The 19,338-nt window shown below is 39.8% G+C and overlaps 1 protein-coding gene across 5 annotated transcripts in view; it reads right to left on the bottom strand.

Moving 5' to 3' along the window:
• Positions 1–19,338, bottom strand: part of STK24 (serine/threonine kinase 24) — a 63,311-nt gene that overhangs the window by 5,209 nt on the left and 38,764 nt on the right. For all 5 annotated transcript variants that reach the window (XM_076361882.1, XM_076361855.1, XM_076361891.1 and 2 more), the window contains 7 exons: positions 13,809–13,917; positions 13,536–13,693; positions 9,163–9,348; positions 8,767–8,912; positions 6,409–6,532; positions 5,373–5,441; positions 1,188–1,324 (listed from right to left, as the gene is read on the bottom strand). In XM_076361882.1, the coding sequence (XP_076217997.1) occupies positions 1,188–1,324; positions 5,373–5,441; positions 6,409–6,532; positions 8,767–8,912; positions 9,163–9,348; positions 13,536–13,693; positions 13,809–13,917 (929 nt within the window). The remainder of the gene's footprint in view (positions 1–1,187; positions 1,325–5,372; positions 5,442–6,408; positions 6,533–8,766; positions 8,913–9,162; positions 9,349–13,535; positions 13,694–13,808; positions 13,918–19,338) is intronic.

The following is a 19,338-nucleotide window of genomic DNA, read 5'->3' as shown; positions in this document are numbered from 1 at the left end:
CAGCAGCCGTCTTTGAGGTTCCCAGTTCCAGGAAGGCCCTCTACCAGGCTGACAGAAGCTTGACACTGATTGGACTTGACATTGGACTGATGAAAGACTGGGATCAGTTTTGGAACCCCTAATGGAAACAAACTGAGATGGAATCTCCAGAAACTCTTTCAAGCCTGCCAGGATCAACTGAAAGGAGAATCAGGACATCTGGCATCAAGGAGTGACCTTTTAGCACTAGAGATGCTCACTGGGCTTCATGCTTAACAGCCCAGAAAGCAAGAAACACGACTGCTTGCAGATTTCTTGGCAGTGGTTTTTACTGAATGACAGTGTCAGCCTGGCAATTCTCTGCTTTAACTTCAGAGGTTTGAATTCTTAAACTTTACCAAGCTGTGGTTAGAGACAGTACAAGGGAGGCACCTGCTCAGAGGGATCTTTTTCAAGGTAGCAGTCCATGATTAATCATTGCCGTGAGTTTTTTCTAGTACCAAGCAATCCAACCTGGATGGTGTAGATTCACAACAGCTGTGGACTCCTGGATTCAAGGTTGTATTTAAAGTCTCTTCAAGCAGTAATTCTGAAATTTATGCCCCTGATCTTTTCCTGTGTAGCATTTAAAAGAACAGCAAATTGAGTGTTCGTTAAGAACATATTCCTGACCTAAGCAGTTAGAAAATCTCTTATGAAATTTGGCCTTTTGAAGTAATACAAAAAGTTGGTTTTGGAGGTACCACCAAAAGGCCATACAGACTATCTTAAATGAACAAACAAGGAACCACTTACTCTGTGACTGAAAGAAACACAAATTAACTGAACAGTCCATTTATCGAAGTGGGTAAAAGAAATTGAGAGTGACACAGGGCATCCTCTGCAACATACACCCAGACACTGAGAAAGCGTGAATGTCCCTTATAGGAACCACAAAGGGAAGAGGCTGTCCAGCCTCATCTGACACACAAGATGCACACCAACAGGATGAACGTACATATGGGCTATCACCTGAAGCCAGAAATTAGAACTGCTGATATGATTAGTTTTTTTTCTACTAAGCAAACACAATTGTACAAACTATAGGCACAAGTGGTTTTTTTCCTCTATTATAAACAGAAATTAATTCTTTCAATTTAACACTAGTCAAATATTTGTAGAATCAGATCTGCAATTTTCTGTAACCCTTAGTGAAATAGTTTTGTTACCTCTGAAGCCTCTGCACAAGGCGTGACACCATGTTATCTGCAATGCCCGGACAAGCCTCTTCAGCTAAATAAATAGCCTTTCTCAGTTCTTCTATGGAATCTGTGTTACCGCCACACACTTCACTCTTCTCTTTCAACTGAAAAAAAAACAGGAAGAGGTATATTAATAAAGATATTCATAAATATTTCTATAAACAATACAATGCAAAAGCTTGTTAGGAAGTGACCGCCAGTGTTCACAATGTCAGGATTTGACTTTCATTATACACCCTCACATCCTGAAGACATTTTTCATCCTGATGTTAGTCTTTGCAATAGTTATCAGGATGTCATTCATCTTCACAAGCCTTCAATCATTCACATATCCTTTTCAGCGTGCTCACATTCAAAAATTACGACAAAGTATCCCAAGAAAGATGCACTATTTACCTGTAGCTGTTCGGTGTCAAGATGTGCTGCTTATACATACTCACTTTAGTATACATACTTGTACACCAATAGCTTATACGTATACACTGCAGGTGCACTTGTGCAAGCACTGTTAGAAAACATTTTCATCCTGTCAACTCTATTAACAGAGTACCCTGAGCACTCTCTCATCTCTCCCCTGAAGCAAAGGATCCCATGATTAGCCAGGAACTGAGAGCTGAGAGGGAACATCTCAGTGCTTCGCTTATGTAGGAGCTGGTATAATACACTGAGTATGGCTGGTAAAATGCTTTCTTTCTCAGAACTCACTAAAGAACATTCAAAACCGGTGTGGGCTTCCTTGGAAAAAGTGTTATGTTACTAGTAGTAAGGGTGAATAAAGGCATGGCCTTCTTCCAGGGACCGGACTTGTCCCAGCAGGTTGGATGTCTGCATTTACAAGTTTCTCTCCACATTTATCACTACAGCTGTTGTCAAGAGCTGCTTTGCAGCATCCTCTTAAGAAGGATGGAATCAAAGTCATTTCTCGGGGCCGGGGAAGGGGACATACGGGGGACGGGGGATGGACGACTGGTGAAAAAAAATACTCCAGTTGGAAGCTGACTGGGTTTACGAGTGCTTTGGACCAAAGAGTTTGAGTTGTTTACGCAGAACTAAAGAACAGTGAAATATTTTTCTACATATTTCTCTACAAATTTTTCAATTAATTTAAGAGTCGTCTCTGAATGCTGGACCTATAGTCTGCCTTTATGCCATTACTGCCAGTAATGAAGAAAGCTTAGCTTGAACAAATGGAAAGTTTGTGCCACTTTCTGGGATATAATGTGGGCATGCATACACTTTTGGCCCTACTTAAGTATAGCACAGGGGATTGTGTCACATGGAATAAGCATGATCCCTGGAAAGCAGAATTAATAGATCAAGACGATTTTGAGTTCAGTGTAGTACCAGACATTCTGGAGGGAACAAAGTGGCAGTGAAGTTCTTCGGAGATGTCCAAGCACTAAAGCAGCCTTTCAGAACTTTCTGAAGTGGACTTTCAACAGGTGTCAGGAACTACAGCTCAAGAGTTGCCATCAGCATTGAGGAAAGGTTTTTCTTTAAAAAGGAATCTGAGTCTTGCAAGGGAAAACATAAAGGAAATAATCATTGTTCTAGTTCCACATTTAGCGATGGCTTATAGGTATGTTAGGGCATCCTCCTGAGAGTAACTCAGGTCTCAACAAAAGGAAATCAAGAGGTCTGTGTGTGTGTAGAACAGCTGAGGTACAACCACAGCAGTAGGAAGGCTTCTGCACTTTTCTTTGGCTGCTGCTTGTGTTCTCTTTTCACTACATTCAGGATGCTCAAGAGTGAGATCTTGCATACAAAGCATAGGTAACAGGAAGACACAACTGCCTTTTCTTTTCCCAGTAATAACTAACCCTTTCTTAGTCTAAACTGGGAAGTCACAGCTTGAGGACAAGATGATAGAAGTAGACAGTAGTGGAAACATTACAACAAAGGACACCTCCAGATCTCCTGCCTTCAAAAAGGAACCCAGAATGAGATACCACATGCAGTACTCACAGCCAGCATCCTCTGATGAGGAGAAAGAAACCACATCAGGGTGGTAGCTGGTCACTGAAGATCACAAATAACTGACAAGCATGACAGCTTTGTTCATTTTCAGGCTGTGTTTTGTTTTCTGTTGTTTGGGCGTTTTGTTTTGTTTGGGGTTGGGTGTTTTGTTGGTTTGTTTTTTGTGGGTTGTTGGGGTTTTTTTTGTGGTTTCTTTTTTTTTAATTGCTTTGCTGAGGTGCACCAAGCTTCAGATTACTACCAGCAACACAGAGAGGCAGGGCCCCATAGCTGAGCAAGCCTCTTCAGCCAAGGCTCCTAAGTTGTATCAGAGTTCAACTGAAGGAGAAGGATGCAAAGCACAATTTTCCCCTGTAAGATTACTTATAGGGACAGCAGTTGTTTTTTACACCTGTGTGCTGCGTCAAAAGCTTTGAAGCCTCCATGACGACAAAAAGCTCTGAAAGCTCTGAAAAAGCTTTGTTCTTTTTGGAGTAATTCCATGGAGTAACTCACTAATTTAGCTAGCAATAATTCCTGAGGGTGCAGATATCTTTGGTTTGAATGCTAAGCAAATGGAACACTGAAAAGGTAACATAAGGCTTCCTCTAGACAGAGCAGAGACAGTAGCCACGCCCGTAAGAAAAAGGAAACCCTGCAATGAGATTCTGGAACAGTTTGGGAAAGTTGTGGCTATCCACCAGAAGTTGCATGGAAGAGGAGTCTGAAGTATGAACCAAACAGCAGCTACCAGACCAAGAGTCTTCTCCCACTGCATGAAAAGATACAACAAACAAGTGTGTGAGGAAAATTTTTTCTGTAGCCTCTACATGCTATAGAGATGAAAGTAAATGGCAATCTTAATAAGGACTACAGTGAAAAATGTTTGTGTTGCTGCAGCAGTGCTAGGGGAATCGTATACCCACAGGGATCAGCAAGTGGCAATTAAAGGAATGGCCTTGAAAATGAAAATGGGAAGCAAGAAAGGCAAAGAATGACACAGCAACTACTTAGCAATACCATGGGAAGGAAGAACCCAGAGCAGAGATATCTAGAAGACAGGTAATAAAGGGCATGGTGGAGAGAAAATGAAAGATAAAGCAAGCATAAAAATGGAGGATGGAGTGTGGAAGACAGTGGATGCAGGACCTATATCATGCTTGGTATTGGAAAAGGAGAAGGAAGACCTAAAGGAGATGCAGAGCAACCAGAAAAATGTTTGGGAGACGGAAGAGTAGGGAATTGAAAGAAAATTCTCAAGCAGAGGGAAGCAAGTGGGTAATACCTAAAGAACTGCAATGGAAAATGCCAAAAATCCCGGTTTAAAGTGTTTCTCCACTTTACATAGAAGAATGACAGGCTGACGGAATATTGGAGTCTGAATAACCAATACAGAGGTTATCCCCTTTATGTAAATTTCATTGCTTTACTGCACTCAATATTCTTAATGAGCAGCATGCAAAACTCGATGATAATCCTCTGAAACAGGACTTTATTCATTAGAACAAAATTAAGACAACATCTTCTTATTAGAACAATTTCTCTAACTTTATTTCTGTAACAGTTACAATGATTGAAATCATTATTTAAATAAAAAATTGTCATATCAAAGCTAGGGTGAGAGGGGAGCTTTTGTTTCTTAGAGTTCTATCAACTTTTTAAAATAATCACATCTTCATAAATATCTGGCTTCCCCTTCATATGTTTTGGGTTTTTTTTTAAAGTTGTTTTTAAGTATTTGGAAAAAACAAATATAAAAAATATAAAATTCAAAATGGGAACAAAATACAGTTTTCAACACTGAAACTCAAAAGTTAAGCTCTTGCTGATCTGGTCCACAGCCATATCTTGGAACACTGAAGAACTTAAAATTTGTAACAGATAAAATGACAGATAAAGAGATAAAGTAGTGTCAAAAAATGCAATGCTGCAATCCAAACATTTACATACCTTTTTGGTTTTCATGTTCATTGCTTTAGACTAGCATGGTCGATGTTGCTACCATGCATATGAAGTATTATTAGAAGCAAAACAAAGCTCTCAAAAGCAGACACGCATGAAAGCAAAGGGTACAGGTAAAGCTGTAACACATCAAGTCCCAAACGGGTTGTAGAAACCTTAGTTGTCATTCATCATATTTTTCTATTTTTCAGAGACATAAATCCTGGAATTGTTAGTTTTAAAGCAGTAACTTACCTCTGCAAATAAAGGGGAGATAACTGTAGACAGGCATTGGGATAGAGGCCTCTTTGGGATATCCTTTTCCTTTAAAGAAAACAAAATTCTGACCAATTTTATTTCTGAAAAAAAGCATCCGCATTGTGTTCTGTTTCTAATTAAAGAAAAAAATAGTTCCAACACACTACATTTTATGAAAAAATCTGTTTCTATGTATATACAAATATGTAAAGTGTTCTACAACAGACTATTCCAAAGCACTGTGGAAAATGGAGGCTGAATTAAAATTTGAGGCTACGGCACCTCAAATACATGCAAGCTCAAAATTTAGGGGGGGGGGGGGGGCGGCGAACCACCAAAACCAAAAAACCAAACAAAAAACCCCCACCAGACAACACTACTGAGCATGTACTAAGTCACAGACATAGAGATTTACTAGGTTCCTCCCGTATGATACAATGTTTTTCTTATATTTCTCCAGTTCTGATAAGGGCACACACCCAGAATTTTCAGAGCCAGGGTAGCAACCACTTGCCCAGCCACACAGGCTGCAGGAAATATGATGGAGCAGCTCCTAAACATCCCTTATTCTATTTTTTGGTGGGTTTTTTTTTGGACACATGCACATTCTATTCTTTGCTACATTGTAGACTTTTTTTCCTAAAAGACCAGAATGCCTTCCCCAAAACCCAGTCTAGCTTTGTACTGTACTGGTTAAATTTACTTTACAGAAGGAAGATTTTAAAAATAAAATATTGCCTGGTCTTCCTCCAGTGGTAATATTTCACAAACAACAGAAATATTTTGGTACATATTTCACGAACTACAGAAAAGGGACACATTTACAGAATACCCAAACTTCAGGACTTACTCAAAACGTTTTGTGAAAGGCAACTGTAGCAAATACATTTTTAGCAAAAATTATGAAAATTTTACAATTTAAATGCTTTTAAAGGTATATAATAAATAGACTTGTAAAAAATACAGAATCACCCCACTAAATTATTAAAGCAAGAATTATCTCCTTGTATAATACCGTCAATATTTTGAGCACCTTATTTCTTTGCAACTCCAAAGGCTGGGCTGCTCCGTTTTCTAGATTCTTGGGGTCTTTTTCTCTTATTGTAAAGATCCACTCTCCTGAATCACTCCCACCTGAAGCCTGGCCATCTGGTTCACTTCGGGATGAGGAGGGGGGAAAAAAAGTTTTATTACCTACACCTTATTGTCCATATTCATTCAATATATATGCTAAACATAAAAACTCCAGTCAAGACCAAAAATCAGGATTCTATTGTGCAAGCCAATAAGTATAAAGACAAGTATGAAAAGTAATGTAATTTATCTTTTGCGGAAATTAAAACAAAAAAAAAAAGAAACCAAGATACTTCACAATGTTAAATTAACTTCAAAAAGAAAAAGAGAGGCATTACAGATGGAAAACATTATCCCAAGTTACATAACAAGTAACATGAAGTGGTTTATTGCTATCTGAAAACTGGCTTTAGCAGAGTACCTCAAATCATTAGGGATGGGGGAAAAATTAGGAGACTTAATTCACTTTTTTGCCTAGAAAAACAGCTGAGACCCTAGCTTAGAATACCTTTGAGGAAGACGGTTCATCCCCAGCCTGTTAGCAAGGTAATTTCCCACTTCAAAAAAATTGGCTAAAAAAGTACAGATACAGCATGGCTTTAACAAACTACATCACCGTAAATCAATCTTTTGCCTCATTTTTTTGTGGATGGCATAGTAATTTTTTCTATAACTCCTGCGAAGTTAAAAGAACAAAAATATTTATGCTGACACTAATCCGTCACTGCATTACATTTCTCCTCTCACTACGATAAATATCCTTCTCTAACTTCATTTCTTCCTGATCTGTGAATTAAGTGTGATTTGCAAGAAAACCACCAACTAAAAGGGCATGTTGTGGCCACTGTACAAAAAGTATTTGGCGTGGTCTACCAAGTCAAAAAGCACATGATCAGTGTGAGAAAATTCTCCAAGATTTCTGCCTGAAGCCACACAGAACTTCTGGCTGTCACTGAAAGAGGCAGGTCTACCTTCCTTGTATACGTTAGCTCTAGCAAGCTGATCCAACAGTAAAATATTTATCGATTTGGAAAGTTAGTATTCCAGCATGCCAAATGAACTCACCCTTTTATCACATCTAATACAAGGGCTGCTGTGGAAGCAGAGGAGGGGAAAGCAGGCTTAGACATAACGTTAAATTGTCTCACAAGCACGCAATAACCATTCTAGTTCCACTACTCTCCTACACCAAGCCATCAAAGCTGGTCTGATATTCCACAGGAGCAATGGACTGTAACCTCGAAGTTCAGTTAGTAACTGATCTGAGACTAGTTTTAGGACTAGTAATTTACCTTCCAAATCAGACCTGGTTTTGGGCTGGAACTGTGATCACTGGCAGGAATCAAGCCGTTAATAATGTAGGACAAATCTACAGCTGTAATGGCAGCTCATAACTAGCCTGATGCTTGCCATTAGCACACAGACTGGAATTGCAAAGAACAGTTGTGTTTTCTTTATGATGAGGAATTTAACAGGTTTGTGAATAAATTGTGGCAATCCCCTCACTTGATTTTCAAAAGTGTGTAATCTCAGGATACCCACTATTTTCAAAATTACTTTTAGACTAACAAAGTTAAAAAGTTAACTGAGTCGTAATTATTTGTAACTTGGTTTCCTAAGGAAACCAACTCATGAACCTATTGAACAGATCCATCAAAATTTGATGGAGAGAAGTAAAAATTGGAAAGGAAAGAAATCTGGAAATATTTACAACCCTCCTCCTTTTTCAATAAATAATTTGACATTTCATGACTATCATGCTGTAATGGCCCAACCTTTCTGGAAGGACAGAAAAGAAAAAAACACCCTCATAAAAAAACCTAGGTAATATGGTTTGTACCCCAAAACCCCATTATTATGGAAGCATTGTCCACTAACCCTCTCTTACATGCAAGGATATGCTGCTGCCTGTTTACTCAGATAGCCAGAATGAGGGGCAGCCTGCCACCAAGGAGACAACTCCCCTCCCTAGGTGGCCACATGCACACACAGCACAGTGCATGTGCACACTGCTACTTGGCTGTGCAGGGTGAGACTTACCTTCTGCTCGCATGACAGGAGTAACAGTTGGCCTTATGTCTAGGAAGGACCCTAGACCCTACATAAGAGAGAAGGTAGTATAGAATAGGCCACGAGAATTGTTCTCAGCGACTGTAATTTGCATGAAATCCCTTGCAACACTGAAACCAAGATTTCATTAGTTTACCAAGGCTGCTAAGCTGAAAAGCTGTAAACAACAGAACACAGGAATACATGTGCTAAAAATAACTACTTGGCTCCTGTATTTACAAAGGATATTTCACAAACTCAAACTTACGTATCTGAGTCATCAGAACTGGAGTCGTCATGACTTTGTTCAGACTTCCATCTCTTGTGCCTATCAATAAGGTCAGTCAGGTAGGAAGTTTTCTTTGAGTTTCGTAAAATAAATTTGTGTTTTAAGAGCTCTTTTGCAGTAGGTCTCTTAAAAAAAAAAAAATATTTTTTTACCACATTTGAGAGTGTTAAGTGACTCACTATAGAAATATTAAGAAATCCAGACTTCAGTCTTGATACAAATGAGATTTTAAATATATACAGTATCTAAGAAAAAAAAGAAAGATGCTGGTGAACATGTTGCCCCATATTAGAAAAGCTGAACTGCACTTATTCATGTAGTTCATGTAAACCAGTCAAGTTCTCTACTATACATTGACAAACAGATGAAACTCACAAAGCTGGGGTCCTTGTTTAAGCAGGCCTCAACAAATTCTTTGAGGGATTTACTGAAGTTTCCTTCCAGCGTTGGTGGATTGTTCTTAGGAATGAGGAACAAAACCTTCATTGGATGCAATTCTGAATGAGGTGGCTCTCCTTTTGCAAGTTCTATGGCTGTTATGCCTAATGACCAGATATCTGCCTGTAAGAAACAATGCTTTTAAGATTAGGTTGGAGAACGAGAAGAAACAGTGTTGCCTGCAAACACAGATTTTAAACCTTTACTGTAAATCATTTGTTCTTGTTAACACAGTCTGGTTTATGTGCTTAACCACATAAAATAAAGTATACAGAGTTCCTTGGTTGTTTTTACTCTACAGCATAAAGTGGTTCTACTTATTAGAGTGTTATAAACTAGCATTTTTTCCACCATATTCAAGTACACTATGTAAATATAGGGCAAGACTCAAATATTGGCATAAAGGAAAATGTTATAACATGCACAAGATTTTTCCTCAACAAGCTAGTACAACCATCAGAAATTTAATAGATCAGAATATAATTTTCCTGGGGTTTAACACTGTATTACTTCTTCACAGACTAGAGAAATGCAGTCTAGAACAGTATTATTCAACTTTTTCAACCCAAGAGTTCAACGAGTGAAGTATTTGGTCGAAGTAGCTTCTGAAATATTGACAGCACTTTTCTACCTGATCTGCTTTGTAGACCTTCTCCTGTGAGCCATGTCTTGTAGGCCAAGAAGGCCTGATCTAAATCAAACTTCCCTAAGTCATGCCCATGCAAAATGCAGATCCAAAGGCTTACAGCCAAGTTAGAGGGACAAATCAAGAATGCAGCAGAGACCAGTGCTAGATCCGCTACCATTTAATTTCATTGATGACTTGGATTCACATTGTTACTGGATGCCACAATATGCATATTGGGTTTTTTAGAGAAGATTATTTAAATATATTTGTTTCATAGGTTTTTATCATCAAAATGTGCTACTCCTTCTAGGGAACGCTGTCTCCCTAGATGCAAACCCTATTTCCAAATCTGCCTGAAGTAATGTGAAGTAATACATCATAATTCTCTATGTTCTCCTGAAATAACAGATTAAAAGTCAAAAGAATGGGTGAATAAACCCCTCAGAAAGGTGAAAGAAAAAAAATTTCACAGAACCATCTGTTCCAAAGGACAAAATATCAATTAAAATATTTATGTTTTGTTTCTTCTGTTTCTTTTGAAGTGAAAGCAGAACAAAGATTTATTCTCAGGAAAACAGGAAAGATCTGAAGTGAGCTGTCTGGTTTTACTCCCAAACAGAGCATTTGGAACTTTGCTATGCTGTAAACAGATCTATTTCCAGGTACTGGATAGAGTAGAGATTTCATTTTTCACTGCTGTCCTTACTAAGTGTCCCTCTAATCCATCTGTCTCTGCTCAGTTGATATGTTAGGTTGTCTTTGACTAAGTCATAGAGGACTACAGGCTGATAGCTGCAATGTATGCACCCATTCCACTATCATAGCTACATACTACAGCATGACTGAAAACAAGCTCCTTCTTCCTTATTCAGACAGTATTCTATTGTTAAGAGCTTAGTTACTTAACTTTGCAAGTAAGTATGGAAAAAAAAACAACGCTGAGTCAATTAGCATACCATCGAATTTATGAAATGATGTTTTGTTAACCCATGTTACAGAACTGCCATCTCGCACTGAGCACAGAGGATTACACAAGTATATGAGCTCTGAGTTTCATTTATCTTAATAACAGCATTATCAGCTAAGCTCTCCTCAAGTCTGAGTATAATTGTGAATAACTTCCCTCTAGCAGGAAAGCTTTTCTTGGTTATGAAAGAAAAACGTCACCTGCGAAGATGAGTCTTCATGTTAAACAACTGAGCATTATTACTTCCAATTTACTCCAAATTTCAGTTTCTCAAGAGGAATGTGTTAAAGCCATATAAATGGATAGATTTTCTTCTGCCAGACTTTCAGTCACAGATGGAGTATGTGTATATATAAAGTACAAAAATCAAATTTATATGAGTATGTGTGCATAGATATCCACATGCGCGCGCACACATATATAAATACTTCCTTTTTTTCCTCATATATTTATAACTTTCTACTGCTAGTGACCTTCCTCCACAAAAAATGAATGAAAAAGTCCAACAAACCAGGGCTGCACACTGAACTCTTTGAAGTCCAAGATGGGTTTTGGAAGCCCATTCGTGTTGGAAGCATCAAGAACAAACCCCCCAAATCCTCTGGAACTGCAACTCTTCCTTTCACAGATAAGAACGGATCTCAAAACAGGGATGCAAGTACCAATTGTATGTGTAGCCAACTAGGCATATCAAGGATGCGCTGTCTGTGACAACGAAACTCCAGAACAAGCGCAAATCGGTCCTCCAAATGGGGAGGGAGAAGCATGACCTTAAGAAGTGATGACACTATATCATCACTAAGTTTTACCACAAGTTACGATTTTTACAGTTTCAAATCTTGCACAAAAATTATTCTTCTAAGTTCAGATGAGAGTCAGCAAGTCACTGGTAACTACTATTTATTGCAGTACTGCCATAAGTCTTTCCTCTTCCATTCTAATGAGTAAAATTTAGTCTGACTTTGAAGCTTTTGTAAGTCAAAGAAAACAGGCTATGTGCAAGAGAAAAACATTTTAAAAATAAATATTTATTTTTCTATTAGAAATTCTATAGTAGTAAGGACAGAGAACTAGATATGGGAAAACTGAAGCAGATAAGAAAAGATGCTGACTTTCAGATGAAGAAAGGAATCAAAACAGGATGAAGAAGTAAGAACTATTGCCAAAATAACAGAAATTAGAAAGAAGGGAAAGATCCTACGGGGACATTTTATCAAAGAACAAATAGCTTGGAGAGAAGGAAATAAATGGTATGGGAAAAGATAAATAAAAAAGGAAAAGAAATTAAAAAAACAGGTGGTAGCTTTAATATAAAGCTTATAGTCATTTTTTGACATTTCACTATTTTTCCCCATGGCTGATAAAATCTAGCTGCTAAAGAAACTATCACCCCCGTGGATTACTTGGACTTGAAAAATAAACTACAAGAGAAAATGAAAAATAAAGTTGAAATTTTTGCTATCGAGTACACCTCTCAGATTAGCTACTGACCATATTGAAATGCAAATATTACAGCTAACTTACTCTCTCACACAAGCCATCTGGAAATCCTATGTTCTCAAATATATCAGTCTGAATTATTATTTACAAAAGTCTGAAAGAAGCTGTTGAAATTTTAGTATCTATGTCAAAAATCACATACTTTGATTATTTTTTAGGCAATAAAGACAAGTGTTGGAATGTCTTGTAAACATACCTTGCAATACATGGTCTGAGAAAGAATAATAGGAATATCTTAAGGACACAAAAGAGTTTGGGAATGGGACTGAATAAAGTGAGAATGGAATGGGCAATTCTGTACGGCAGTTAAGGAATACACAGCTCACATATGCATAAAGCAGTCCAAAAAGCCTCACATAATCTTGAGAGCACAGTATCAGGAACATAAATTGGGACTTGGTTTGACATTGCTCAGTTTCACATATTTTAAAAGAAAAATACACAAAACTTACGTCATTTGTCAAATCCTGAATTAAAACAGCATTTTTCAAAAATGCAGACATTTTTTGTCTATGAAAAAACCCTGCTTCTCTACCCTAACAAAAGATATTTCTATTGTGATCCAACTGTATATTACAATGGATATATTGTGCTTGTGTTGCGATTTCAGTACACTGCTGTACCACTCTTCTAAATCAAAATCCTGTGGAATGTAAATATCTACAAATAAGTAAATTTGATATTAAACATTAAACCCTCCTTGTACGGAATATCTAGAAGAACGTGGTCAGAGAGTAGCATAGACCTATGCAGCACATTCTTCCACAGGTGAGTAACAGCACTTTCAAACAACACTTTCACGCCCACCAAATCCATACTCTTCAACAGTCTTGCTGACTTTTTTTTTTTCTTTCTAACAACAAGTGGAAGCATATTAACATTTTGTATATATTTAGTCTCTTCTACTTTTAAACAACCATCAGAAATACTCTATTTTTTTAATTCAAAAGAGTGGGATAAAAGGCGACAGGATATACTTGTCAATATCGTAATATTTCTTGCCATCTGGATGAGCTTAATACACTAGGAAACTTAAGGTTTGGATACAAATTAGGAAAGCTTCTTTCCTTGCCAACAGCTTTTAGCTGCTAGGTATCATCTAAACGTACACCTGTCTAGACACAGCCAAAATTATTACCTACATTCTGAAGACCAACCTATGTAAATCAAGTTAAAAAAGGAAGGGACTTTGGCTAATGCCTTGAAATACCTTACCTTCGAATCATATGCCGATTGCTTTATTACTTCAGGTGCCATCCAAAATGGTGTTCCCACAAAGGTATTCCTCTTTATCTGTGTATCTGTTAGTTGTCCTGCTACTCCAAAATCTGCTAATTTTACTTCTCCTTGTTCAGATAGCAATACATTAGCAGCTGGAATAAAGAAGAGGAAATAGTGGAAGTTAAGACATTTGACACTGGAAGGGTGTTCATTTATATTGCATGAGCTCTTCTAATATTATTACAATACAAATAAAAAACAATTTACCTTTAATATCTCTGTGGATTTTCTTTTCTGAATGCAAGTAATCAAGTCCTTTGAGTATCTCCCTCAATATTGTAGCAATCTGGGTTTCATCGAGTGAGCCAGGTTCTAACTAGGAGACACAATTAATGTTTTTATATATATATGTGTGTGTGTGTATACATTTATATAAAAAGGAAAAACAGAGAGGACAGAAATAACACTGAGTATAAAAAGACTATAAAACTCCTTCTGCCACACCTCAAAACTTCCAATTTGCTAACTTCATAACATGAGATACAACCCAGAATATTCTTTAAAAAAAATACATAGTTCTAAACTAAGTGGCCTGATGAACAAGAGGCAAAGAAATACTTCATTTACCTAAAACACTTTTAAAAGTTTGTTAAAGGCTCCATAAAGACACAGTTTCAAGTTATTGCTTTGTGGTCAGGTCATAGATATATACACTGCATTTGAAAAGCATCTACATTGTAATCTGATTATTAACGTGACACTGAACTTACACGTGCAACTCCATAGGCCCTATTATGAACCCAAACCTCAAAGTCTGAGAAAAAAACTAAGGCATATAAGGTACCACATCAATCACATATCCTATTACTATATACTGCAAGGGATTTTGTGAAGCGCTCTAAAACACAACTCAAACTGCTAGGCTGACAGAGCATTGCATATTTAAAAAGTTAACTTTTTTCATATAAAACTGAAGGTATAAATCTGCAAATCGTTAGAATTAAAGGTTCCAAGTAATTTAATTCTTATGAGAAGAAACAGCAGTGGTAGAAGATCTCAGAGCTCTCTACAACTGATATAAATTCTAAAAGTGAGTATGCCACTAACTCTAAAGGGACAGAGGAAAGGTCACTACCCAGAAAGGCTTCTTAACCAATAAAGGCATTTCGAGAGAGAGACTGAAACTTTGTGGACAACAATTAATATTGGAAATATTTCCAGTATTCTAATTTACTCCACAATAGCAGTCACTGAAACACAATCAAAAAGTTCTACCTCGGAGGCTTCACCCTGTGAGAAAGCAAGCATTTCACATAAAAAATTTCAGATAAAAATTAGAATATTACACCCCTCAGAAATCGTCAGCTAATAGGTAGGAAGAGAGATAAGATTTCATGTAATGCAGACAACATATTTGTTTTACCTTTGTAGCTTTACTCACAACCCTTTTTGCTTTTCTTTAGCTTTGATAACATACATGATATTGCCACTCCCTGAAACCCACTAAGACATTCTCAAGGCTTTGTTCCGGCTAGGCTGCAAGCACCAGTTCAAGACTTGGCAACATGACACAGCACATCATTGGTAAGTGAGCCTACCAGGGGAGGTGCCTTGCTCGACCTGCTGTTTACTAACAGAGAAGGACTGGTGGGAGATGTGGTGGTCGGAGGCCGTCTTGGGCTTAGCGACCATGAAATGATAGAATTCTCAATTCTCGGTGAAGTAAGGAGGGGGGTCAGCAAAACCGCAACCATGGACTTCTGGAGGGTGGACTTTGGCCTGTTCAGGATGCTGGTTGAGAGAGTCCCTTGGGAGACAGTCCTGAAGGGCAAAGGGGTCCAGGAAGGCTGGACGATCTTCAAGAAGGAAGTCTTAAAGGCGCAGGAGCAGGCTGTCCCCATACGCCGTAAGAAGAACGGGCGGGGAAGACGACCGGCCTGGCTGAACAGGGAGCTCTAGCTGGGACTCAGGAAAAAAAAAGGAGAGTTTACCACTTGTGGAAGAAGGGGCAGGCAACTCAAGAAGAGTACAGGGATCTCGTTAGGTCGTGCAGAGAGGAAATGAGAAAGGCAAAAGCTCAGCTAGAACGCAATCTGGCCGCTGTTGTTAAAGACAACAAAAAAAGTTTTTACAAATATATTAATGACAAGAAGGGAGCCAAGGAGAATCTCCATCCTTTATTGGATGCGGGGGGGGGGGGAACACTGTCACCGAGGATGAGGAAAAGGCTGAGGTACTTAATGCTTTCTTTGTCTCGGTCTTTAACAGTCAGACCAGTTATCCTCAGGGTACTCGGCCCCCCGAGCTGGAAGACAGGGACGGCGAGCAGGATGAACCCCCCATAATCCAAGAGGAAGCAGTTAACAACCTGCTGCACCACCTGGATGCTTGCAAGTCTATGGGGCCGGACGGGATCCACCCGAGGGTGCTGAGGGAGCTGGCGGAGGAGCTCGCCAAGCCACTCTCCATCATTTATCAGCAGTCCTGGTTAACGGGGGAGGTCCCGGATGACTGGAGGCTTGCCAATGTGACGCCCATCTACAAGAAGGGCCGGAAGGAGGATCCGGGGAACTACAGGCCTGTCAGCCTGACCTCGGTGCCAGGGAAGATTATGGAGCGGTTCATCTTGAGGGCGCTCACAAGGCATGTGCGGGACAACCAGGGGATCCGGCCCAGCCAGCACGGATTCATGAGAGGCAGGTCCTGCTTGACCAACCTGATCTCCTTCTATGACCAGGTGACCCGCCTAGTGGAGGAGGGAAAGGCTGTGGATATGGTCTACCTGGACTTCAGCAAGGCCTTTGACACTGTCTCCCACAGCATTCTCCTCAAGAAGCTGGCGGCTCACGGCTCAGACAGGTGTAGTCTGCGCTGGGTCAAAAACTGGCTGGACGGCCAGGCCCAGAGAGTTGTGGTGAATGGAGTTACATCCAGTTGGCGGCCAGTCACAAGCGGTGTTCCCCAGGGCTCAGTTTTGGGGCCGGTCTTGTTCAATATCTTTATCGATGATCTGGAAGAGGGGATTGAGTGCACCCTCAGTAAGTTTGCAGACGACACCAAGTTGGGCGGGAGCGTTGATCTGCTCGAGGGTAGGAAGGCTCTGCAGAGGGACCTGGACAGGCTGGATCGATGGGCTGAGGCCAATTGCACGAGATTCAATAAGGCCAAGTGCCGGGTCCTGCACTTGGGCCACAACAACCCCATGCAGTGCTACAGGCTTGAGGAAGAGGGGCTGGAAAGCTGCCTGTCGGAAAAGGACCTGGGGGTGCTGGTTGACAGCCAGCTGAACATGAGCCGGCAGTGTGCCCAGGCGGCCAAGAAGGCCAATGGCATCCTGGCCTGTATCAGAAATAGTGTGGCCAGCAGGAGCAGGGAAGTGATCGTGCCCCTGTACTCGGCACTGGTGAGGCCGCACCTCGAATACTGTGTTCAGTTTTGGGCCCCTCACTACAAGAAGGACATCAAGGTGCTGGAGCGTGTCCAGAGAAGGGCAACGAAGCTGGTGAGGGGTCTGGAGAACAAGCCTGATAAGGAGTGGCTGAGGGAACTGGGGTTGTTTAGCCTGGAGAAAAGGAGGCTGAGGGGAGACCTCATCGCTCTCTACAACTACCTGAAAGGAGGCTGTAGCGAGGTGGGTGTCGGTCTCTTCTCCCAAGTAACTAGTGATAGGATGAGAGGAAATGGCCTCAAGTTGCGCCAGGGGAGGTTTAGACTGGACGTGAGGAAAAATTTCTTTACTGAAAGAGTGGTGAAACATTGGAACAGGCTGCCCAGGGAAGTGGTTGAGTCCCCATCCCTGGAAGTATTTAAAAGACGTGTAGATGAGGCGCTTAGGGACATGGTTTAGTGGGCATGGTGGTGTTGGGTGGACGGTTGGACTCGATCTTAGAGGTCTTTTCCAACCTTAATGATTCTATGATCTAATGAGGGAAAACCTCTTTTGTCAGATGTTAGCTCACCTTAGCGAGGAGGAAGTTAGTGAAAAGAGACTAAGGCTGAGAATATTAGCACTTGTACCTCAGCCACAAACCTAAATTATACTCAAAGTTGAACAACAACGTACATGTAATTGCATTAAATGTACTTTCTCTTGCGAGGTGTGATTTTCAGAACAGCCAGTGCATATTCACGTACAGAAAACACCAGGCTAACATGACACGTATACACTTTGAACATTGAATCCAAGATTCCCATTCAGTCTTGCCTCGAGTACGGAAACATGATAAAGTGTGCCAGTTGCCCTACCAGATTCCAGTTGAGAACCGTAATGTGCATGTTAGAACTAGAAAACATGCAGCAGAACATAGCTTGAAAATGAAGGAAGCACACAGAAGATGCTTAATATACACTTACATGATGATTTCAGTTCTGTGGCACAATTTCTTCAATAACATTTCAGGATGTGACCAAAGACTTTGTACTATTTCTAGGCAACAAACTTAGGGAACAAACGTGGTCATCACACAAGTGAAATGTGTGTGATTAAAAAAAAAGACAAGAAAATATTGTAACATCTGTTTTCTTTCTACTCTTTTATACCTTTTTGAAGCACGAAGAAAGCAATAATTAATTTATAAAAGCAAACCCAGTTTCTAATTGCTCTTCTGTCAGGAAAAAGCTATCACAACAATAAATAAACTTTTTTCAGCATATCTTTCTGGGGAACATTATCAATTTCTACACAACCATAGAACTCCTTCTAACAGGATGTGGAAACTAAAGGTATAAATGGGTTCCAAAAAGTAATTACAATTAAAATATGGCAGCACAACTGCAGGAAGCCTGCATTTACTACTGCCTCCTGTCTTCTGGATGTCACCAGCAGAATCCCTCTACACAGGCCTTTTCCCTTTTGCTCCTTCCTCAAGCGTTTATTAGTTGCCCCAGTTGAGAACAACAAACTATTCTACAGAGACATTCGGTCTCAATCGGTATGACAATTTTCACATATTTAAAACATCCATTTTTATTTCTGTAATAGTATTTTAAAAACCCTCAATAAATATAAGATGGCGTGTGATTTTTTTTTTTTTTTTTTTTTAATAGCTAAAGTGAATGGCCAGCATCCAGTCACGGAAAACACAATCTGCGTTGAACCTTTTGAATTATTATTCAAAACTGGATAATTTTTTGTTACTCTATCTTGCATAGATAATCTAGTCTTTCAAATATCCTGAACCATATCTCTAAAAATCACACTTTATTAAGCAGATCTTCTTGCAGAATTAGATACAAAAATCTCTGCCGGAAGAAAAATGGAACGGATACGGTTCACTAAATTTACAATTTACAAGGTTGTATTTACGCATGGCATGCAAACACAGAAAATACATCATAGAATCATAGAAGATCTCAAGTTGGAAGGGACCCATAAGGATCATCGAGTCCAACTCCCTGCTCCTCGCAGGACTACCTAAAACTAAACCATATGACTAAGAGTGTCATCCAGACACTCCTTGAACTCTGAAAGGCTTGGTGCCGTGACCACTTCCCTGGGGAGCCTGTTCCAGTGACCAACCACCCTCTCAGTGAAGAACCTTTTCCTAATGTCCAATCTGAACTTCCCCTGACACAGCTTCATTCCATTTCTTCGTGTCCTATCACTGGTCACCAGAGAGAGGAGATCAGCACCTCCCCCCTCTGCTGCCCTCCTTGAGGAAGTTGTAGCCTGCAATGAGGTCACCCCTCAGCCTTCCCTTCTCCAAGCTGAACAAGCCAAGTGACCTTAGCTGCTCCTCCTAAGTCTTGCCCTCAAGACCTTTCACCATCTTGGTCGCCCTCCTCTGGACACACTCTA

This window comes from Aptenodytes patagonicus, chromosome 1, assembly GCF_965638725.1.
Source record: "Aptenodytes patagonicus chromosome 1, bAptPat1.pri.cur, whole genome shotgun sequence".
In the NCBI taxonomy this organism is placed as follows: Eukaryota; Metazoa; Chordata; class Aves; order Sphenisciformes; family Spheniscidae; genus Aptenodytes; species Aptenodytes patagonicus.
Note: the sequence above shows the minus strand (reverse complement) of the source record. Positions and strands in the feature narration are given on the sequence as shown.